Source organism: Hordeum vulgare, chromosome 3H (assembly GCF_904849725.1).
Source record: "Hordeum vulgare subsp. vulgare chromosome 3H, MorexV3_pseudomolecules_assembly, whole genome shotgun sequence".
Taxonomy (NCBI): Eukaryota; Viridiplantae; Streptophyta; class Magnoliopsida; order Poales; family Poaceae; genus Hordeum; species Hordeum vulgare.
Window position 1 is genome coordinate 387,532,809 of NC_058520.1, and position 23,901 is coordinate 387,556,709.

At 47.7% G+C, this 23,901-nt stretch overlaps 2 protein-coding genes across 2 annotated transcripts; one reads left to right on the plus strand and one right to left on the minus strand.

Moving 5' to 3' along the window:
- Positions 1-7,490: 7,490 nt before the first annotated feature.
- LOC123440004 (putative pectinesterase 11) lies at positions 7,491-9,338 on the minus strand. The gene is made up of 5 exons (XM_045116597.1): positions 8,736-9,338; positions 8,480-8,642; positions 8,193-8,381; positions 7,842-8,080; positions 7,491-7,746 (listed from the first exon to the last, which is right to left on the minus strand). The coding sequence occupies exons 1-5, from the start codon at positions 9,044-9,046 to the stop codon at positions 7,602-7,604; spliced, it is 1,047 nt and encodes a 348-aa protein (XP_044972532.1). The 5' UTR covers positions 9,047-9,338; the 3' UTR covers positions 7,491-7,601.
- A 7,667-nt stretch (positions 9,339-17,005) lies between these two features.
- On the plus strand, positions 17,006-17,854 carry LOC123440005 (thaumatin-like protein). Its single transcript, XM_045116599.1, has one exon. It carries the CDS (start codon positions 17,063-17,065, stop codon positions 17,615-17,617), a length of 555 nt encoding a protein of 184 aa, XP_044972534.1. The 5' UTR covers positions 17,006-17,062; the 3' UTR covers positions 17,618-17,854.
- The last annotated feature ends 6,047 nt before the right edge of the window (positions 17,855-23,901 follow it).

The following is a 23,901-nucleotide window of genomic DNA, read 5'->3' on the forward strand; positions in this document are numbered from 1 at the left end:
ATGCCCCGGGAAGGCATCCCCTCTTTCGTCTTCAATCCGTCGGTAACATTACTTGGAGCTATATTTTTATTCACCACATGATATGTGTTTTTGCTTGGAGCGTCTTGTATCGTAGGAGTCTTTTCCTTTTGTTGTGTCACAATCATCCTTGCTGCACACCTTTTTTGAGAGAGAGAGAGAGACATGCACTCATCGTGATTTTGCTAGAATGCTCATAGTGCTTCACTTATGTCTTTTGAGCTAGATACTTTGCTCTATGTGCTTCACTTATATCTTTTAGAGCACGGCGGTGCGTGATTTGGTAGTTGGATTATGCTATGAAAGTAGTCCCAAAAGTTATAGATACCCAAAGAGGATGCAAAAAACCTCCATCTTCATGTGCATTGAGTAGAAAGAGAAGTTTTGATTCCTCTCAAATAGTTTTGAGACATGGATTTGGTAATATTAAGAGTTATGTTAGTAGGGTGTTGTGAATCTAGAAATACTTGTGTTGAAATTAGTGATTCCCGTAGCATGCATGTATGGTGAACCGCTATGTTAGGAAGTCAGAGCATAATTGATCTATTGATTGTCATCCTTTGTGTTGAGGTCGGGATCGCGCGATGGTTTACACCTTCCAACCCTTCCCCTCGGAGTATGCGTTTAGCACTTTGTTTCGATTACTAATAAAAACTTTTGCAAAAAGTATGTGAGTTCTTCATGACTAATGTGAGCCCATGGTATAAATGCACTTTCACCTTCCACCATTGCTAGCCTCTCTAGTGCCGCGCAATTCTCGTCGGTGCACAAACCCACCAAATTCCTTCCTCAAAACAGCCACCATATCTACCTACTATGGCATTTTCATAGCCATTCCGAGATATATTGCCATGCAACTCCCACCGTTCTATATCATGACTTGTGCCATCACACTCATATTGCCATTGCATGATCGTAAGATAGCTAGCGAGATGTTTCAACGTCATACGCCATGCTAGATCGTTGCACATCCCGGTACACTGTCGGAGGCATTTCCTATGGAGTCATCATCATTATGATCTTTGAGCTGTGAGTAAATAAAAGTGTGATGGTCATCATTATTAGAGCATTGTCCCATGTGAGGAAATAAAAAAAAAGAGGCCAAAGAGCCCAAAAAAAAGAAGCCTAAGAGCCCAAATGAAAAAAAGAGAGAAAAAGAGAGAAGGGACAATGCTACTATCTTTTTCCATACTTGTGCTTCATGATAGCACCATGTTCTTCATGATTGAAAGCTTCTTGCTTTGTCACTACCATATACTAGTGGGAATCTTCATCATATAACTTGGCTTGTATATTCCAATGACGGGCTTCCTCAAAATTTCCCTACGTCTTCGTGAGCAATCAAGTTGGATGCACACCCACAAGTTCTCCTTTTGAGCCTTCACATACTTATAGCTCTAGTGCATCTCTTGTATGAAAATCCCTACTCATTCACATTGATATCTATTAATGGGCATCTCCATAGCCTATTGATACACCGAGTCAATTTGACTATCTCCTCCCTTTTTGTCTCACAACCACCACCACACTCTATTCCACCTATAGTGCTATATCCATGGCTCGCGCTCATGTATTGCGTGATAGTTATAAAAAGTTTGAGAAAGTAAGAGTGCAAAAACAATTACTTTGCCAATACCGGGGTTATGCATGATTTACATTAGTTGTGTGAGGATGATGGAGCATAGCCAGACTATATGACTTTGTAGGGATAACTTTCTTTGGCCTTGTCATTTTGAAAGTTCATGATTACTTTGCTAGTTTGCTTGAAGTATTACTGTTTTCATGTCAATAGCAAACTATTGTTTCGAATCTTACAGATCTAAACATTCATGTCACGTGAAAGAAGTTGCAAAGGACAACTATGCTAGGTAGCATTCCACATCAAAAATTCATTCTTTATCACTTCCCTACTCGAGGACAAGCAGGAGTTAAGCTTGGGGATGCTTGATACGTCTCCAACGTATCTATAATTTTTTATGGTTTCATGCTATTATCTTGTCAAACTTTGGATGTTTTGCATGCCTTTTATATGTTTTTTGGGACTAACTTATTAACTCAGTGCCAAGTGCCAGTTCTTGTTTTTTCCATGTTTTTGACCCCTATCAAAGGAGATTTCGAAACAGAGTCCAAACGGAAGAAAATCCCCGAAAAGATAATTTACGGAACGGAAGAAGATCGGGAAGCTTGAGAGCCAAGGCAGGGGAGCCTCAGGGGCCCCACAAGCCCCCACCCCGCGGCCAGGGGGTAGGCCGCGACCCACAGGCTTGTGGGCCCCCTGAGCGCCCCCTAGCCTAGGGGTTGCGCCTATAAATTCCCTAAAATCCCAAAACAATCAGGAGATCATCGAAATTACTTTTCCACCGCCGCAAGCTTCTGTCTCCACAAGATCCCATCTGGGGCACGTTCTGGTGCCCTGCGGGAGGGGGGATTCGGACACGGAGGGCTTCTTCATCAACACCATCACCTCTCCGATGATGCGTGAGTAGTTGACCATAGACCTACGGGTCCATAGCTAGTAGCTAGATGGCTTCTTCTCTCTCTTGGATATTCAATAAAAAGTTCTCCATGATTTTCATGGAGATCTATCCGATGTAATCTTCCTTTGCGGTGTGTTTGTCGAGATACGATGAATTGTGGATTTATGATCAGATTATCTATGAATCTTAGTTGAGTTTCTTCTGATCTCTCTTATGCATGATTTCATATCCTTGTAATTCTCTTCGAGTTGTGGGTTTTGTCTGGCCAACTAGATCTATGATTCTTGCAATGGGAGAAGTGCTTGGTTTTGGGTTCATATCGTGCGGTGACCTCACCCAGTGACAGAAGGGGTAGCAAGGCACGCATCGTGTTGTTGCCATCAAGGGTAAAAAGATGGGGTTTTCATCATTGGTTTGAGATTATCCCTCTACATCATGTCATCTTGCTTAAGGCGTTACTCTGTTCGTCATGAACTCAATACACTAGATGCATGCTGGATAGCGGTTGATGTGTGGAGTAATAGTAGTAGATGCAGAAAGTATCAGTCTACTTGTCTCGGACGTGATGCCTATATGTATGATCATTGCCTTAGATATCGTCATGACTTTGCGCGGTTCTATCAATTGCTCGACAGTAATTTGTTCACCCACCGTGATATTTGCTATTATGAGAGAAGCCTCTAGTGAACACTATGGCCCTCAGGGTCTACTCCACACCATATTTTCAGCCTTACACTTTTTACTTCGTTGCATTTTCCGCCTTCAGATCTCACTTGCAAACAATCTTGAAGGGATTGACAACCCCTTTGAAGCGTTGGGTGCAAGCTTGTTTGTGTTTGCGCAGGTACTCTGGACTTGACGAGGCCCTCCTTCTGGATCGATACCTTGGTTCTCGAACTGAGGGAAATACTTACTGCTCCTGTGCTGCATCACCCTTTCCTCTTCAAGGGAAAAACCGACGCAAACCAGAGAAGTAACAAGAAGAATTCCTAGCGCCAAGGAAGGACTTTTGTTGCCGCAGCAGGGTTGTGGAGTTTAATTGCAGCAAGCTAGATTTGACTCTTGGCTAACCTGTAGTACAACCACAAACACTTTCTTTGAGGTGGGGTAGCACACACGAGTCCACATATTCACCAAAACAATACACCACTATGGATCCACCCCGTCTCCCTACGAGAAGGCCATCCATAGCACTCACGCTTATCTTGCACATTTTAGAGTGTCCATTTCAAGTTTTCTATGTACCATGTAATGTTTCCAAGTAGTTCATATCCGAGGACGCGGCTATTTGAACAGATTAATTCACCCTACAGTGGTATACTTCTTCACACACGCCCTCACCACTTATCACCATATGCACGTCATGCATCTCGGCAACCTTCAAGCGGAAGTACTAGCGTGGGCGTCGGCCACGACCGTTAACCACACAAGACCCTAGTCCAGGTTTATCACCTATTTAAGACTGAACCCGCAAGGAAGTCCAGCCAAAGTTTCCTCTACGGCCCCAAACGATGATACAGGGTTCCCAAGCCCACCTCGAGGATGGTACTATGCTTGTTACACCGGGCCACGATGCCTAGTAGGTCCCAAGTCCACCTGTACGGGGTGCCACTCGGTAGACTACTAGTATGACCTACAAACACCAGAAACTAGTTGCAACTCCTGGACACAGATCTAAGTGATTAATAAGTCGGGAGACTCAATTAAGGATCCCAATGTGCGGTAGTAGCTAGTATTTGGATAACATACACATGACTCAGTTCTTAAGGATGGTCTGAATGAGAAAACCCACCATGTACTCTTACATGGCCTCTCATTGCTACCTTTACCAAATGGGGTTCACACACTTAGCTTTCATCATTAGAACATGATCACATTCATTCCAAACCATCACCCATATGGATCAGACCTGACACGACTCTAAGCATAGCAAGCATGGCAAGGAAATGGCATATCATGGCTCACGCATCTATCAGGTATGCTAGGTTGCTTGGTTCAGCTATTTACTGTGACAATGATAGGTCATGCAAAGGAATGGGTTCAATTACTCGAACAGGTAACAGTTGAAGTATATTGTCCTAATGCAATAATTGAGAGCAAGAGCGAGAGAGTGGGATTGTATCGGAGTGCTCAAGGGGGTTTGCTTGTCTGACAGTTCTGAAGATAGTACTTCTCTTCATTAACATCAACAGTCACATCGTCGGAACCATCGTCTACCGAGAAGGAACAACACTGAAAAAACAAGAAAATAACACATTCAATACGATGCAGCAAACATGATGTATGATATGGCATGTTAAAGCATTGAATTGATCTAATGCAATAGATAGTCATATTAAGTGAAGTGGAATTCAAATATATACTAAATTCCAACTCCAACATTATTTATCAAATTGTCCTAACCATCACATTCCCTACTTGGTGATGTTAACTTGTTCAAACATGCATGAACATGTCATAAACAGATTTCTTGCATTTTCTGATAATTTTTCATATATAATTTATTTTCATCCAAGTTATAGTTTATTTTCTATGATTTTGAGAAGTTTTAAGCATTTTCTGAAATAACTAAATCATTTACTGCATCAACATGATGTCAGGATGAGTCAGTAGGTCAACTGAGCTGCCGAGGGTCAAATCTAACCAGTGGAGCCCACTGGTCAGTGGCTGAGGGTCATTTTCACAGACTAGTGGGGCCAGTCAACCCTCACGTGGTGAGGCCAAATCCTGTCAGGTGGGGTCCACATGTGAGTGGCTCAACTTTAATTAAAAGGGTTTAATTTTAAATTGGGGTTTTATTAGCCCATTGGGTCCACATGTCAGTGTCACATGCTCTAATTAAGCGGGATTAACTCTAACTTAAGGGCGCCACGTCATCTAAACGGCGGCTAGTCGCCGGCGACCACAAACCGCGAAAGTGGCACGCCGAAGTTGCTCGGGTTTCGCCTACGGACGACGGTTTTGCGCGCGGAGGCGCTCTACGGGGAGCTGGGAGTGAGCCGAGTCGACTTATGCACGCGGTTGGTCATGGGGACGCCGGAGTCGACGCCGACGACGAGGTCAGCGGCGGTCGGAGCTCGGGTGGTGCGGTGGGTGAGGCTGCAGGGCGCGGGGAGCCGGACAAAGGGGTTCTACGGCCTCCTAGAATCGCCAGGACCCCGATGGACACAAAAGGTAGATGAGAGGAGCTCGGGCGCTACAGGAGCGATGGCAATGGCGGATGGCGGCTCGGCCACGGCGGAGCCAGGGCCTCGAGGGCGAGAACGAGTAGGGGATGAGAGGGGTTCGCTTCGATAGCTCGCCGCGAGTCCAACGGGTTGGTCACGCGGCTCACGGACGGTCCGGAGCTGGCGAATCAACGACGAGAAGCTACGGCGGTCGCAGTTGAGAACGGCGGCGATGATGGCGATGAAAGGCTTCCGGGCTTGATTCCTTGGGCACTAAGATGAGGTGGAGCACGACCGGTCTTCTGGACAAGGAAACACAGCGAGGGGGCGACAATGGCCACGACTGTGACAACGACGCTCTCCGGTGGTTTTCGGCCATGGCGACGGAAGCGAGGGAGAGAAGAGGGGAGAAATGGAGGGGTCCTCTCGATCTATACTACAGCGGGTAGCTAATCCCTGGTGTCGCGTTGGCCAGGGGAGGACAGGCAGGCTGCTCGCGTGGCCGCGCACGGCGAGCTCGTCCTCTGCTTCTCCTCTGCCTTCTCGTAAGAGGTAGAAGACAGGGATGCCCCTGGTGAGCTGGGCTGGGCCAGGTGAGCGCCAGGTGAGGTTCTTCCCTCTTTTTTATTTTCTATTTATTTAAACTCTGTTTTGATTTGATTTAAAACCAAATCAGATTTATAGCTCCTTGCAATTTTTATGTGGCTTTATAACATACATTCATAGCCACTCACAAATTTTTAGATTTATTGGAATTCTAATTCTGTTGTAGCAGAATTAAATCCGACTAAAGTATCTATTGTTTTGTGTCAAAACCACAAAATACATGATTATGTGATTCCAAAAATACTGGTTTAGGTTTTTCCTCTTTACAATATTTTCACAGAACCGTACAAACATTTTCTTGGAGATATTTGAAGAATTTTGATCTTGGTCAGTTTTGAAAAGAAAAATGATCCTCTGAGGCTTGCTAAACCCTCAGTTCAATTCAAATGAATTTAAATGCATGCATGAATGATTATAATGCAACTAACTACAAGCAATATTCTAGGCCTGTGACATAAGACTAGTCCAAAAATAATAGTTATTCAAGGAGTGCGTGATTAAAACCACATGTATCACATAAAATTAAAATTGTGGGTTAATGATATTGATGTGGTAATACGAAACAATATGAGTGCATGTTGTTCATATGAACAACAACAACAACAACAAAGCCTTTAGTCCAAACAAGTTGGAATTGGCTAGAGGTGAAACTCGTAAGATCTTACAACCAACTCATGGTTCTGTCACATGGATATTAAGGTTCCACGCGTTTCTATCCATGGCTAGTTCTTTGACGATACTCTAGTCCTTCAGATCTCTCTTTATGGACTTCTCTCATGTCAAATTCGATCTACCCGATCTCTCTTGATATTATGAACACGTTTTAACCGTCCACGTGATATGCACTGCGTTTTTAAAGGCGTGCACAAATATGTTCAAATCATCTCACATGATGTTGGACAATTTTTTTTCAATTGCCACACCCTAAACCCGGGTACATATGAACCCTCTTTTAAAAAAAATGCTCTTTAAGCGTGTTTTAAAATGTAAAAGGATATTTTTTTCCAAAATATGCACCCATGACAACGTTTGACCGAAAAATATATTTTATTTCGCCTCCGGAGAAAAGATAAGTTTTAGTGCTTTTCAATAGCGTTCCACGACACATTTTTTATTCTTTTTGCGCAGGCCAAACAAAAAGTTATTTTTCACGAAACTTTTCACATGCACATAGAACACTTTTTGGCATTTAGAAATGTATATTTAGAAGTGGTCTCATATGTATCCGGATTCATCCATGTATTTTCGGTTAACTTGTATCCTTTCAAATGAGAACACTAATAACATTCATATGTGTCAAGTATATATGACAACCCGCACCACCGACTGTTTTCTACCGAAGCCACTGCTGTCCACCAATCCAAGCCTTGGTCATGAAGGGGGCTGCTTCGGCTTTTGAGAGGTTGCGAGCCCACTTAACCCTGCCATCAGTTTTCGACCCTTCGCCGTAGCATTGGTACTGCCCGTAGAACACCGTTCTGCATGCAAAGTTGCAATACCAGGGCAAAAGCGTCATATAGAGTATTAGTCTTCTTTTGGCGGGGAAATGGCAGCGGAGCAAGACTAAGTTTACCTCTCCTTGCTGGTGTTGTTCCAGTGGTCCCAGCCTCGAGGGTTCACCGCTGCGGACATGTCGGTGAGAGCGAACACGACGCGGGAGTACTGGCCCCATGGACGCCCCAGGATGGAGGTGCCGGCCCCGACGCCCGTCAGCTTGCACCTGACGAAGCTGTATCCCGTGCTGTCCGGCTCGGATGCCCTCTGCGCCGTGAACGCGCCGCCGTTGGGCGACGTAGAGTGCAGGTGACATTTCTGCACACGAACTATTTATTGTTAGTTGATCTTGGCAGCAGCCTCTGTACGTACTACCAACTATGGTCTACCTCTGCTAATGCTCATGACAACGGTAAACATGTATACTTACTTCAAAGAGAGCCCGGCCGTTTCCGCAGATGAAATCGGTGCCACCTTCGACGTAGCACCCGTAGTAGTAATGACGCCCCTCATCGTCGAGGAGCGTGTCTTGGAACGACAAGAAGCTGCACCCGTAGAAGGCCGCCCTGTCTCCCGCGACTCTCACCGCGATGGCCGGCGCGCTGGTCCCGAACGTGTTCTAAAACCCGGAGAAATTTAGCAAGAAACTGTCAACATGCGCGCCGAACCCTCCATCTTTCTGTGCAATCACGAAGTTACTATGGATGGCAAACTTACCCGGAACGTTAAGCGCCTGGCGACGAAGTCGGAGGCCAGAACGGATACGGTAGGGGAAGTGTCGGTCGACTTCCAGCTCTCGTTCGAGGTGATGACGGTCGCGTTGGCGCTCGTGCCGATAAGTGTTAAGTAGGACTTGTCCCTGGGGACGACTATCTTCTCGCTGCAACAATTCCAGAAGATCAGGCATGCACGAGCACGACACCACGTACTGTCTTCAGAGTTCAGAAGGTAATGGTCATTTGCGGTTACTTGCCTGTAGACTCCGGGCTTGATCAGGATGACAGTGCGGGTGGTGCTGTTGGCGGGGGCGGCGGAGATCGCATCCTGGATCTTCCTGTAATCGCCTTTGCCGGATTGGTCGACCGTGAGCGTGAGGAGATTAGTCGGGGCCGCCATGGCCATGCCACTGGCACCGGCCGCGTCGTCGGAGGAAGAGCAGGAAGAGGGGGCATAGCAAGAGCAGAGCAGTGCCAGCAGTATGGCGACCCTGGCCGCCGAGTTGACGCGATTTAACATCTCTCCCGATGATTCAACCTCAAGGCAGGCTGATCGCGTTCGTGCCATTCGGTGCAGGCGGGATGGATTTTATATATGTGGACTGCGGAGTGGAGGGTGCGTCAGCTGATCGGTGCAAACTCTCATGTCATCCTTTTGTGGATACTAAACTCTTTTGGCAACTTTGGAACACCTCGATCACGAGAACTTGTCTCGTGAATATCTCACAAGTAGACATGCACATAAATGTCCTAAATGTAAGGTGAGGGTGTGTATAATGTGCTGACTTTAGCCTTATCTTCAGAAAAGAAATCACGTAAGATAATTGCTGACCTGGAAGAGAAGAAAAGGGTAGATAAAGAGTTTATGTTTGCTTTCACTTAAACATGAACATGTTTTTCTTAGACGGCACATTGTTTTGATATTTTCCCCTTTCTATAACCATCTACACATGTAAAGGACAGCTCCAAGAGCTGAAGAAATCCATGGAAGGAAAGATAACAAACTATCGGACCATGGCTTTCCAGTTTCAGACTGCCCCTAGGGTGTGTATCGCTCATGCACTCCATCTGATCATGATGTATGGGAAATAAATTTGACGATGAATTGAACTTTGGATATCTCATGCTTGATGATCTTGTTATATGCTGCACTGTTAGATTGAACGAGAGATGGTCCTTGAGATTCGCCTCTAATTTGCCAGGTAAAAAATTTAGTTTTCTTCTTCATTTTTTTATGATCCAACCAATAAAGATCCAACGGCTCACACGGGAAACAAAAAATATCGGTTACTACTACACTGGCTGCTTACAAGTTGATGCATGACTGCTCCTTGACGATCGGCCGTCACCATGCTTCCCCTGACAAAATGGCTTATGAGAGACCACATAATTTACTCTTAATTATTGTTCGTCACCATCAGACCAAAAAACTTAAAAAATCCACCAAGGGAAAAATTACGAGCTTTCAGACGAAGGCTTTCCGGTTTGAGACTGCACTAACGTGTCACCTTCGTGCACTGCGCGCACTTGTATAACCTTTGTTGTTTATCAAAACCAGGAAAGGGACTTGTATAACCTTTGTTGTTTATCACAAGCAGGAAAGTCTGGCAGCTGGCAGTGGACGTTGGACAGCAAAGCTGGAAACTTATAGTGTATCAAGCAAACCATATTTATTTTTCTTCAAAACTGAGATAATCCCACTGCCTCAGCAAGGATTGGTGCACGCATCCATATTTGTCTTCAAACTTTATTGGCTACCAACAGCCGAAAATGAGCGCGGGTGGTGGGTTCATGTGACATGAGTTCTTAAATTTGTTTCAGGTCTCCATAAATGATTTGTTTATGAGGTTTCATTTTTTTACTATATTGTATTATTTACATGTTTTTTTATTTGTAACAGAGAACTAATTATGTTATGGTTGCTTTGTTCTCTATAGTTCACAAATTCCAGGACTAGGGAGTCTTCGGGCCGCTGGCCTATCTCTACAGACTGGACTTATGGGACATTTTATGACTATCATCGGAGGGCCAGACTACAAGATGACGCCACATTCAGGATGAAAAACTTTCGAAGCCTTGATGTGTGCTCCAACCAAGATGATAACATCGACATCTTTGTGTCCTGATGTAACCGACCATATGTAACCCTGGGTATCCCTGGTATCTATATAAAACAGAGGGTTTTAGTTCATAGAGATCATCCACAACATCATTACTCCTAGGGTTTAGACCACAACATACGATCTCGAGGTAGATCAACTATGTACTTGATACTCCATCATCAGTATAAACAAGAGCAAGACATAGGGTTTTACCTCTATTAAGAAAGCCCTAACCTAGATAAACATCATGTCCCCTATTACTGTTACCATTGATCCAAGGTCGATAGCTCGGGACCCCTATCCGAGATCCGCCGCTTTTGACACCGACAATATCCAAAAGAAAAAAATTAGGAATTTTTTTGTTTATAGGAATCTAGCGAGCCACACCCTCGGTGTCTGAGAAGACCCCTTTATACAAGCCACGAAACATTTTCACGCTGCTCCTTCCATGAGCGACTCCCGCTCTAGAGTTTCCTCGCCTCCCTGGCGTTGCCACTGATCTACCTCATCTCTTGTGGCCTTAGGGTCATAGAGACGCGATGCCTCTTTGAAGATGGAATAAGGCTTTCCCTATCTAGCTCTCGTCTCGACAGTGTGTCAAGCGTCGTCAACGGGCGTGTGGGTGTATGTCTTCAATGAATCTTGCGGTATTCGGTGAGGGTTTCTCTTTGATGGATCTGCTTGGATCAGGCCTTTGTCCGTCTGTGTTCGTATGTTTACAGCTTGGATCTTTTCGATCTACACTTTTCTTCATCAGCGCCGGTTGTCGTTCTGGTTTAATGGTTCTTTGGGGTTTGAGCATGATGATTTTCCAACTGTCTACTACAACAAGGTTTTTCGGGCTCCGATGAAGAAGGGATGATTAAAACGGCGTGCCTTTGGCTCATCTTAGTGCTTGTAGTCATCTTTAGATGGTTTATGGACATAGATATATTTTTTATTGCTTCTTATCTTCTATTTACCTCAATGATGTTATGAATAGACTGGAACTTTTCCCCTAAAAAGACGCATTTTGCAAAATGCATTTCATTACACCTATCTACTCTACTTACTGACCATGATTGCCACGGGAGGAACTTTATTGAGCAAACACCATGTTGTTTCGTGTCGAGCCACTTAGGCTGGTTGTAATGGGTAGTATCATATACTAGTATCATGCATATGATACTAGTGTATGATACCATATCCGTAATGCATAGTATCATATGTTAGTATGATAGGTTAGTTCATTATGCCATGCAAAACATATAGTAGCACATCATTTAATACGATACGGTATCATGATATGATACTCAGCCCTCTCTTTTTTCATTTAATTCTATGACACCTCATTGAAATTGTCTAGTTGGCATGCATGATACTACCTATGATACTACCATTACGGACAACCTTATTTACGCTCATTTCTTCGCATCAAAAGGCACAATGTCAAAGTCTAAGCATGGGTTCTTTGAATAAGAACTATTTAATGAGTTAGTATGAGCATCCGAGCCGAACTTGGTAAATCCGACACCTCAAACACCCACGGACGCGTCGAGGCGTGTTTGCGAACATTGTACGGTCACGACTTAAATAATACATTCTATAATCGAATACCTTAAATTAGAAATCTCAAATTCATATTATAACATGCGACGTGAACCTAATACAAGCGAAGCTCGTCCATCTCCGTCGTGCCCATGTCCGGCGGCCGGCTGCGCCCCTCGTAGTGTCAGTCCGCGCGCCGACAAGGTAGAGTAGGACATGAGACACTAGCCGGCTCACGAGAATCAAGCTCCCGCCGTCTCCCATGCCCTACTCTTCCTCGTCGGAGCCCGTAACCCGGACGGTGTCGGTGGACGTCACGTTGATGACGGATCCTTTCTACAAGGAGATGATGTCCACAACGACGTGGTTGTGGCGCCCCGTGCCCGTGCATTATAAGGGGCACCGGAGAGTGTGACTCAGCCTCACCAACGTCCACCGCCGCAAGTGCCTCCGTCGCCTCCCGTGCCCACTGCCTCGCATGGCGGGCACGCCACGCCATGTCAGCGTCCTAGGACGACAATGTTGCATCCTCAACGCGCCAGCGAAGGGGGTTGCACATCCGCCATGATGTCCGGACGCCAGACGGACTTTACCGCCTCTTGTGAGGCAACGACGCCGGATCCAAGCACCGGTTGTGCTGATGCAATGGATTCCCGACGTTGCGAGTCTGAGTGCTCCCGTCGGGCGGCTGACTCCCGGGAGCGATGGAGTGCAAGTCGGACGGCCATCTCCTCCTCGGGGCCGTGTGGGACGAGCTCGTGGTCGATGGATCTCGAGGTGAAGGACTCAGATTCGCTGACCGTCATGTCGGAGAAGGACGAAGATCGTCGGAGGTTAGCTTAGGTGACGGACATGAGTGGAGGGGAGTGGAGTGAACTAGCTAGGATCGGGTCCGATGAGCGGATGGGGACGGATATATGTGGGGTCGATGTGGGCCAGCGCAGGCCAGGACGACGTGGCGGGCGTGCCGAGGCATGCCCGGGCGCCCCCATATTTGCCCCATATTTGGGCTGGATATGAGGGGTGCGGGTCAGCCCGAGCGTTTGAGGCCCGTTTGAGGAGCCCGATTGGATCAAAATTTCATGACCATTTAGTGAACCGGTGGCCTGCCCAGGCATTTTAGACGGGTATGAGGGGTCCGGTTGTCGATGCTCTAAGGGCTCTCAAATAGCCCGCAACCCAAACATGGACATGTATCGGTACACCGAGCTGTCCAAACCTCGGGGCTTTTTCCGGAGTTCGGACAACAGTTATGTAACCCTCCAACACGCTGACCATCTTTCCGGACCCTACACCTTCATCTTTTCCATTTTCTCTCCTTACTTTTTTCCCTTTCGCCTTCTTCGCCGCTTCACCATCCCGTCCGCCACGCCACACCGCTGCCGAAACTCTACGTCTTCCTCACCTCCAGTGTTCCATCCGGACTCCACCCGCTTCTCCTTCGTTGACGCCCCACATCCTCCTTCGACTGCCCTCCCAGGTACCATCATCTACTGCTATACTCACCATGCCTACAACTGCTCGATGAATTTCCAAAACTAAAAAATGCCCCTTCTTCTTTCAAGAAATGGATTCAGATTCGGAGTACATATACGAACACTATGTTGAGTCGTCCGACGAGGTTGACTACACAGATGAGACGATGATGACTCATGCGGTCCTTGATGATATGCAGAGTAGCTTGTTCTTAATAAAGGGTTCCGTCCAGGGCCATCGAGTACTCAACCGCAACAGGACGCACGGCTATTTGACAATAATGCACGAGTATTTTGCCCCTGCTGCACTCTTCTACGACCATTTTCGTCGGCGTTTTCAGATGTGTAAGGCTATATTCAATCATTTGTACCTAGGTGTTTGGTCCTATGATGACTACTTCATCTTGAAGAAGGACACGGATTGGGTTCTCTAGTAACCAGAAGTGCACGACCGCTGATTCATGGGACGAGTACCTACGAATGTTTGAGAGCACATGTGGAGGTGCCATGGTCAGATTTGCAACTGTTGTGGTCAAGGTATTTGGACCTCAGTACCTGAGAGAACCAAGTGTGGCAGACACCGAGAAGTTCTTGGCAATCTCACAAGCAAGAGGGTGGCGAGTGACTGCATGCATTAAAAATGGAAGAATTGCCCAAAAATCTTTACAAGGGCAATATCTAGGTCATGTTAAGAAGCCCACTATTATTCTTGAAGAAGTTGCATCACATGATCTTTGGATTTAGCACTCTTTATTTGGCATGCATGGGTCTCACAATGACATCAATGTGCTGTAGCGATCATAGTTGTTTGCGAGGCTAATTGGAGGAAAAGCTCCTCCTTGCCACTATACTGTCACTAGACATGAATACAACATGGGCTACTATATTGTCGACGGTATTTATCCTCCATAGGCTACCTTTGTCAACACCATCTCTAACACAGTTGACTAGAAAAAGTTCGAGATTGCCCCAAAGACAAGAAGTAGCTAGAAAGGATGTCGAGAAGGCATTTGGAGTTCTGCAGGCCCATTTTGCAGTTGTCCGTGGACTTGCTAAACAATGGGATCCCGAGACCTTGTGCCCCCTAAGAGCATCTACAAACGTACCGCCACATACCGGTCCCAAATGCTCGGGAGGGCTGCTCGGTCACTGTTCGAACAGAAATTTGGCACCCAACCAAACGTCCCACATCCTGCCCAAACGTTGGGCTTGACCGACACTACCCATACCGTGGCCATATGTGAGGGGATATGGGTACACTCAAATGCGGACGCGATGTCGGACTAACTACACGACCCACAGGTGGACACAAAGCGGTAGTTGGTCCGATGGGCGCTTCTTGCGTTCCTTAACGCATGGTGCTACTCTGATGTGCCGCTCAAGGGAGTAACTTCGACTATTTAAGGCGAATGGCGACAGCCGAACCCATTCGTCCACATTACTTCCCTCTGCTCCCACCAGCGCCGCCGGCTTCCATACGCTCTCAACTAGCTGCTAGCCATGGCATGGCAAAGGATCACCACCTAAGCCATGTTCACATTCTAGCCGGCTGTAGCTCGAGGAGAAGATCTAGGCAATGCACGCTGCTTGTGTCGCAATCGACTTGCCTTCGGATTCGTCAGAGCAGGTGGAGGGGGAGGAGGAGGGAGATGATGGGCATCAACAGCCAATAGCAGGTGACACGGCGGATCTAGAGGAGGTAGTAGAGCCGACCGCGAGCTTCACCATGAAGGACGCTATGACGGAGTTCGAGTTCGCCCATGCAAAGGAGATGGTGTAGCAGGCTGCCATCTTCGAGTCCATCCAGGAGAGGCCTATATGGAGGCCAACTCGCGCGTCATCCAACAACAAAGGGCGGAGATAGACGAGCTCTTCGCCTCTAGTTTGTCCGACGACGAGGTGCAACTACCGCTTTAGCTGTAAATTTTGACAAACTAGTTTGTAGATGCCCCATTGTGACAAAATTCATGTGAAATGTACCAGCATTTATGGCAGAAATATACTTTCATAATATGCAAATTTGATGTCATATATGTTATTATTATTTTTATAAAGTTGATTAGAAATTTAAATCTTTAATTTAATACAAAAGATAAAAGTACATTCATTCATGGACGGAGGGAATAGGGAAATCACTAATTGAGAAGTATACCTTTTGAAGATCACCCTCACTTTCCAGGTTGCGACAAGTGGGACATCGCATGTGTGTCACTTGTCGCAATTTGGAAGTTTTTCCTTTTTTCATAGATTCGTATTTTCAAAGTGTTTTATCTCCTAAACTCCGCGTCTAAATCTCGAATCGTTTTCACTATAGGGTTTCTAGGGTTGAGATCTTCAAAACTAAATCCCATCTTTATAGGTTTTAACGATTTTTTTTCACGAAAAATACCAGACCACAAAAAACCATGCCTCCCGATAGAAAAAATATATAAAACACATTTTTTCGTATTTTTTTCATTTTGAAAGGCACGACCGTTCCTCTTATGAAGACAAAATTATGCCTCTCGCGAAAAAAAATGTTTTTCCTTTCCGAGTGGTACGGGCGTGGCCCTCACGAAGGCAAAATTGTGCCTCTCGCGAAACCAAAATCATGCCTCTTACAAAAAAAAATTGTTTTTCCTTTTCGAGTGGCACGGGCATGGCCCTCACGCAGGCAAACCCATATCTCTCGCCGGAAAACCAGAAAATGCGTTTTTCTTTTCCAAAAGACACGGATGTGCCCCTCGCGGAGTAAAAAATCAAGCCTCTCGCAAAAGTAAAATTATGGCTTTCGTGAAAAAAACACGTTTTTTTTGTTTTCGAGAAGCACGGCCGTGCCTCTTGTGAAGACAAAATCGTGCCTCTCACGAAAACAGAAAACGAAAAACACGTTTTTTCGCACAAAACAAAATAACTTTTTTGTCAAAAAACTAAGAAAGATCGGTAAAAAACCAAAACACCAAAAAAAATCTAAAAAACCAAAAATGCGTGTGAAAAAATAATTTTTTTTTTAAAGAAACTTAAAGCATGACACGTGAGGAAGACTGATAACACGCCAAATAGTGATGCGTGAGAGGGCTTCGTGTAAGGCTGGTGAAGAAGCTCTCGCTAATAGTTTGGTCTCAAGGAATAGACAATAGCGATGAATTTCCTTGAGGACTTCGCACGGGAGTAATGCTACATCTACAAAAGCTTACTTAAAGATTTTACGTACAAACTGACGTGTAGGGTTGTAATTGGTCATTAAGGATGAGGGGCCCCACCTTCACTGAAAATTAGGGGGAAGAGAAGAATTAGTTTGGAAGGTTAAGTAAACCTTTGTAATTTTTGTAGATGTAGCAATTATTGCTTCGCACGGGCAAAAAGTAAAAATAAACTTCGCACGGGCACGTCCATCCTCTATAAATACGCCCGGCCATTGCACTGTGCGAACACACACTCGCGCCCAGCTCGCTCGCTCGCTCCACGGGGACAAACTACAAAGTCAAGTAGTCAACTGCAATGGCAACTCCGGCAGCTACCTCTTTGGCCCTCGCCGTCGGCCTGCTCCTGGTGGCCTTCACGGCCGGCGCCGGCGCGGCCACCTTCAGCATCACCAACCGGTGCCCCTTCCCGGTGTGCGCAGCCGCGATGCCGGTGAGCGGCGGCGGCGGCGCGCAGCTGGCGCCCGGCGAGACGTGGACGCTGACGTTTGCGGCCGGCGGGACGGCCGGCAGGATCTGGCCGCGCACGGGCTGCTCCTTCGACCCGGCCACGGGTCGCGGGGGCTGCCAGACCGGCGACTGCGGCGGCGCCCTGCGCTGCGTGCTCTCGGGCAAGCCACCCGCGACGCTGGCCGAGTTCAACCTCGCCAACGGCGGCGCCCCGGGGAGGTACGGCATATCGGTCGTGGACGGCTTCACCCTGCCCATGGACTTCTCCTGCAGCGGAGCTGGGGACGGCGGCGTGATCCGGTGCAGGGACCCGGGCTGCCCCGACGGAAACCACCGCCCCGGGGACGGCAAGTACCGCGCCTGCCCGGCCTACAGAGATTACCAGGTCGTCTTCTGCCCATGATCGAGTTCCAGCCGATCGAGCTCCCACGGAATGCAATGCACCACGAGCTCTTAGCCGTCTGATCTGATCGTCGTTGTCACGTAGTAGTACGTATGGAAAGGTTGTAACCATGGGAGAATAAACTGATGAACAGAAAAGGTTGTGTTGGGGTATCAGCATCGGGGTTCCTGTGTTTGTTTGGCGTCTTGAGTTCATGTTCATTCTCATCAGTGAGTTTCAGTTAGTTTTTCTTACTTTTTGATTGATGGCTCAGAAGATATCCAACGGCTCACGTACTTCGTAGACTTAAAATCTCGATTACTTGCTCAAAAAGAAGATGCAAAGGTTAACCAAGTTACTTGAACCGTTTGAACTCAGACAAAATTTATACACCTTCTGTTCAATGTTGCTACACTGTCCACTGTTCAACCGTTTTGAATCAAGTCGACATCGATCATCAACATGTTAATGGCATGTCTAAAGAACATATGAAGACTACCGCAAAAAAAAAAAAAAAGAAGAATTCCTTAGAAAGAAAGGTAACAAACTTTTTGAAGGCTTTTCCAACTTCAGACTGTAGGCCAGCCCTATATCCAACTGCGTCTCTGCCCATTCCTGCACTCCAGTTGTACAATCTTGTTGTTGTCTATCAAAAGCAGGAACGAACGGCAATGGAGGAAAACCAAATGGTTCGCTCAAAACTAGCAAAGCTGGTAAACTTACAAATATATAAAGCCAACAATGCATGCAATTACTTTGTCCCACAATTATACTGGCCACCAACAGCCACAAATGAACGACGCTGTGATATACATCCGTTCCAAAATTCTTGTCTTAAGTTTGCCTACAAATGAATGTATCTAAGTAATAAAACGTGACTAGATACATTCATATCTAGACAAATCTAAGACAATAATTTCGGGACGGAAGTAGTACTAGTCTAAGCTCCCTAGTTCTAGAAAACCCACATTCTATTGAGGTCTTCAATTAAAACTGGATCATCCAATTTTGATCGGGTCAATAATTTTTTAAAACTCTTTCATAGAAGGAAAGGTAACAAACTTTCTGAAGAAGGCTTTTCCAACTTCAGGCTGTAGGCCAGCCCTATACCCAACCGCGTCTCTGCCCATTCCTGCACTCCAGTTGTACAATCTTGTTTTTGTCTATCAAAAGCAGGAAAGAACGGCAATGGAGGATGAAAGTCTCCAAGTGACGATTCTGATGCGTGTGCACCCTATATTGACGTGCAAGTGATAGATGCTAGTTCTGATATGTATTGGCAAGCAACTTTTGTTTATGACGAACCATGGGTGGAGCATCGTCATCGCACGTGGGATCACCTTACAAAATCTATGGGCCAACTCACAGGTACCATGGTTTGTTTGTGGTGATTTTAATGAGACTGTTGGAATTAATCATGATGTAAAGTCCTTGTCCGGCTCGGACTGGAACAATCATCGGTAGTATTAGGATTAGAATACGTAACCGAGTAGGCTAGTGTACGTTGGTCCTAGTTGCTATATACAGTATACATTTGTATACCCCTTGTAATTGAATAACTCAGATTAATAGAAAGTAATCGACGGGTGCGACAGCTAGCACCTATGGCCAACATACGGCTTGTTGTGTTTCCACGTGTTGCTAGCTCGTAGTATTGATCAAATAAGGCGGCGGCTCGGCGGCTTGTTCTTTCGATACGTGCATGTGGTAGCTATGTACTCCCTCCATACCTATATATAAGTTTTTTAAGATATTTCACTAGATGTCTACGTACGAAGCAAAATGAATGAATCTATATTCTAAAGTATGTCCATATACGTAGTCCATTAGTTGAACCTCTAGAAAGACTTATATTTAGAAACGGAGGGAGTAAGACAGAGGATCAATCCACCTCTCTGCATGTTTGCTTAGTTTTGTATGCTCGGTCGATTCGACAACTGTGGAAGTGCTCTAGACGGAAAGAACTCGTCTATGAGGGACATACAAAGGGGACCTACGCCAACAATTTGTATCAGAGCTTGGTTTACTGGCGTGATCTTCGGAAAGCAATCGAAGGATCATATTGATCCCGGGCAAGAAGATCGTTGTAGCAGGAGCGGGAGCACCGATGCCGATGGTGGGGGTGTCGCAGTTTCCCCGGCTGAATCGAGAGGACTACGCACTATGGGTGATGAACATAAAGGTCGAGATAGAGGGAGCGGAGTTCTCGGAAGCCGTTGACCCCAGCGGCGGCGAGTACGTGAAGGGCACGGCGAAGTACCGGACGGATCGTCAGGTGTTAACGACGATCTATGCCGCCATGCTGAAGGATGTGCTGCAGCACCTCGTCGGAAATAAAACGGGGAAGCAGGCATGGGAGACCAACAAGATCCTGCAGTAGGGTCATGACCATGTCAAGGAAGCATACCTTCAGTCCGTAATGAGAAGCTACGAGTGCCTGAAGATGGAGGAAAGTGAGGCGGTTGATCAGTTCACCGCCCGTCTAAAGACCCTCGTCAATGGCATACGCGGCTATGGTTCAACCCTAGAAGAAGTTGCGATCATCCAACGATTTTTGCGTGCCGCGCCGGCATGCTACATACAGATCGTCACATCGATCGAGCAATGACTCAACCTAAAGACTCTCACGGTCGAGGATCTCGTCGAAAGGTTCAAGGCCCATGACGAAAGAATCCGTCTCAGTTTTGGCGACGCGAAGGCGAGTGAGCACCTGATGCTGACAAAGGTGCAATGGATTGCTCTGTCAAAAGAACAGCAGGGCGGATCCATGAGCAGCAGCAAGAAGGGGAAAGGGAAGCAGCACTCATCGAGAAAGAACTTCGCCAACTCGGACGACGAGGCTGCACCTACACCATCGAGGAGGAAGTTTGACATCACGAGAGTGAGGTGTCATAAATGTGGCCTGCTCAATCACTTCAAGGCTGACTGCGAGGAAGCACCAAAGCAACGGGAACTCATCGCCGAGGAAGGAGACGATGGGGATATGATGTTAATGTACAAGCTAGTGGACGAGGAGATTCAGATGATCACGAACAGCTGGACACATGTCCGGTGAGTGCATCTGTGTCAGTATACCCAGGCAAAGTCTTGGCGTCAGAAGACCATGACGCAAGGCATGACGATGTGGTTGCGTCAGAACTAGGCGAAGTCTTGACGCGAGAAGACCATGACGTAAGGCGTGACGGTGTGGTTACGCTAGAACCAAGTAAAGTCATGGCGTTAGAAGACCATGAAACAAGGCGTGATGGTGTGATCGTGTTAGAAGCAGGCGAGGATGTGGCACCACATGACCGCGATACGCGGCAAGCTACACTCGGGCCAGGCGAGCATGACGCATACACAAGTGGTGTAACGAAAAACACAAATGTCGCGTGCGGCAGGAAGGTGACACAAGTGCTAGGAGACCAAGACACAAGTTGTGATACGACAGCTTCAGTCAGTCCGTGTGTAAAGGAGGTAGTTTGCGCCGCGTACGAGCAGACGGCCAACGTGGTGCCATGCATATACGTTGGCAGCAGCAACAACAACAACGGAGGTGGCCACTACAAGCTGCATACAACAGCCCTACCAGGTGGCTCACCATTACGTGGATGCTTTCTGGATATGCAGAAGAAACGGCCCGTGTGTTGAACGCTCTCTGAGAAGTAGGTTTGGAGTACCAGAAACAGCTCCAGGAAGCACTGAATTGTCAAGAAAAGGAACTTTGGCAAGTTTAGAAACAAGTGTGTCTTCTCCAATAGCACACGAATGACGCGTATTGGATCTCTATCCAGAAGAAGCGTTTAAAATAAATTTGATGAAGATGAAAAGTAAAGGGCAACTACCTTCGACGTCACCTCTGCACAATCTCGTGAAGGGCAAGAATCCCATCATGGATCCATCTGCCCTTCAGGAACGCGGACTCAAGGGGGTGGGCAATCCGTTTCGCCATGGGGGACAAACGAGTCGCGCACACCTTTGCAAAGATACGCGCCAACTACTTTGGAGATGAGAGCAATGGCGTCAAAGTTGATCCTCCCCATGTCCAGGGTGCCGATATAAAACTCATGGAACATGGGCATGATGCCCGGACGCAAGATCTCCCATAATTTCTGGAAGAAAACTACCGGGAGACCATCCGACCCCGGGGCCGAGCAAGCCTTCATAGAGGCAATCGCCCGACCCACCTCCTCCGGGGAAAACGGGAGAGTAAGCTCCGCATTATCCACGTCGGATACCTGAGCAGCAAGCGGCCAGAAGTCCTCACATAGGGAGGTGCCTCCACGCGGCTCAACCGAGAACAACTCCTTATAAAAGGAGTAGATATGGGATGAGATGTCCTCTGGGCTTTCCAGGAGAGCATCCCCATCCCAGAGAAAAGGAATGGCACATTTCCACCTACGGCCATTAGCAATCGTCTGAAAGTAGGCAGTGTTCGCATCCCCCTTAAGGAGCCAGTTCTGGTCCCCTCGACGCTGCCAGAACAACTCCTCGCTCTTTAAGATATCCATGAGCGAGGCCTCGAGGGAGTATCTCCTGATCCAGTCGTCAGGAGACAGTCCCGGCCCGTCCACCAGGTCATCCAGCACCTTAATCTGATCTAGCAAGGCCCCTTTACGGGCCCGGAGGTCAGCGCCCAAGTTCGTCCCCCAGCCCTTCATGGTCTGGCGAGCCAACTTAGCACAGTGATGCCATACATCCACCGCACAGAACACACGAGGCGGGGACGAGGCCGCCTCACGCCAGTGGTCGCGAACCAGCTCAAAGAAACCTGGTTGCTCCAACCAGAACATCTCAAAGCGGAAGCGACGGGGTCTAGGGGGAACCCTCCCCCGATGAGAAAATCAGGGACGTATGGTCGAAGCCAATCCGCGTGACCGCCTTGAGGGAGCATAGTGGGAACATCACTTCCCATTGAGCCGACACAAAGACCCGATCTAAGACACTCCGGATGGGGTCCGCCTGTTTATTCGACCACGTGAACCTAGCCCCAACGCAGGCTATCTCACGGAGCGCCAGGTCAGCAATGCAGTCATTGAAGAGACACATTCTGGCCCGATCCACATTAGGAGAGCTTTTATGCGAAGCCCACCTAATGTGGTTAAAGTCACCGGCCACCACCATCGGAGTGGTGCACCTCTCCACCTTGTTTTTCAACTCGGCGAGGAAGTCAGCAGAGCGGCCATGGTCCGTCGGACCATAGACGATAATCACCTCCCAACTGAGGTGAACTCGTCGGTCAGTGACGGACATGCTCACGAAGAATTCCCCACGGTCCATATCCTCAATCGAGAACGCATCCTCCCTAACTCCGAGGAGGATGCCCCCAGAGTGGCCCATAGCAGGCAACCACTGCCAGGCAAACTGGTGACGGGAAAGCCTCTGGAGCTCATGCACGCTAAAATCCTGGCGAATCGTCTCCTGCAATCCCACTATGTCAATCTCTTCCTGTCGCACATACTCGATGAGCTGCCGTCGCCGGCCAGTGAGGCCGAAGCCCCTGATGTTCCAATAAAGGAGCTTCATTTAATAACCTTAGAGGGGTTCCTAGGCCTCGCAAGCGGGGCTGAGCTAGCCCGCCCGTCAATCGTGGGTTGGGGAAGAACCTTAGACAGGCGGCCACGTCGCCTCCGTGTAGAGGGGGCAGTTGTGGCCCCCGAACCGAGGGAGGCGGGCCTGGAGCTAGATCCACGCACCTTGAGACAGTGTTAAGTGGGATTGAGACGTGTGTGTGTGGGGGGGGGGGGGGGGCGTCCGCGTAGCGCCCTCAGCGAGGAGGGAACTGGAGGGGAGGTCCCAGCCACAGTCACCATCGAGGGGGCCGCACCACCCGTGGTCTCTCTATGACCAGGGTCAGTGGGCTCATGGAGCTGGGTTCACCACGTGTAGCACAGGCACGAGCTTCCGCCAGCGCCCCCTCAAGCTTCTCCTTGGCGCAAATAGCAGAGATCTGCTCCAGGATGGGCCCCTTCTCACCACGGAACACAATGCCACTATCGGTAGCCACTTCTGCTAAATGAGACACCGAATTGCAACCAAGAATAGAAAACCGAGAGTCAGAGCGAGAAGGAGCGGGAGGGATGGTGGAGTTACCTGGGGACAGGTCTCGAGCAGTCGCGCGCAGGGTGGCCTTCTCCTGGATCGTAGGGACACAACCATCCAGGAGTAGCCGCGACTGGCTGAGCCTCGCACTCTGACGTGCTGACACCAACGGAGAAGTCCCACCCGAGCCTTGGGGCCGGCTGCCGCAGGGGTCACAACCGTCAAGACCAGGTCCAGGGGCGGTGGCGGCTCCCGATCCGGGGACTCCAGGGCTGGAGAGGGGG

Coding starts and splice junctions, on each gene's coding strand:
- LOC123440004 (XM_045116597.1), bottom strand. CDS start 9,046: ATGGCACGAACGCGATCAGCCTGCCTTGAGGTTGAATCATCGGGAGAG. Junction 8,081..8,192: donor ACGGCCGGGCTCTCTTTGAA/GTAAGTATACAT, acceptor GTTCGTGTGCAG/AAATGTCACCTGCACTCTAC. Junction 7,747..7,841: donor AACAACACCAGCAAGGAGAG/GTAAACTTAGTC, acceptor CTTTGCATGCAG/AACGGTGTTCTACGGGCAGT.
- LOC123440005 (XM_045116599.1), top strand. CDS start 17,063: ATGGCAACTCCGGCAGCTACCTCTTTGGCCCTCGCCGTCGGCCTGCTC.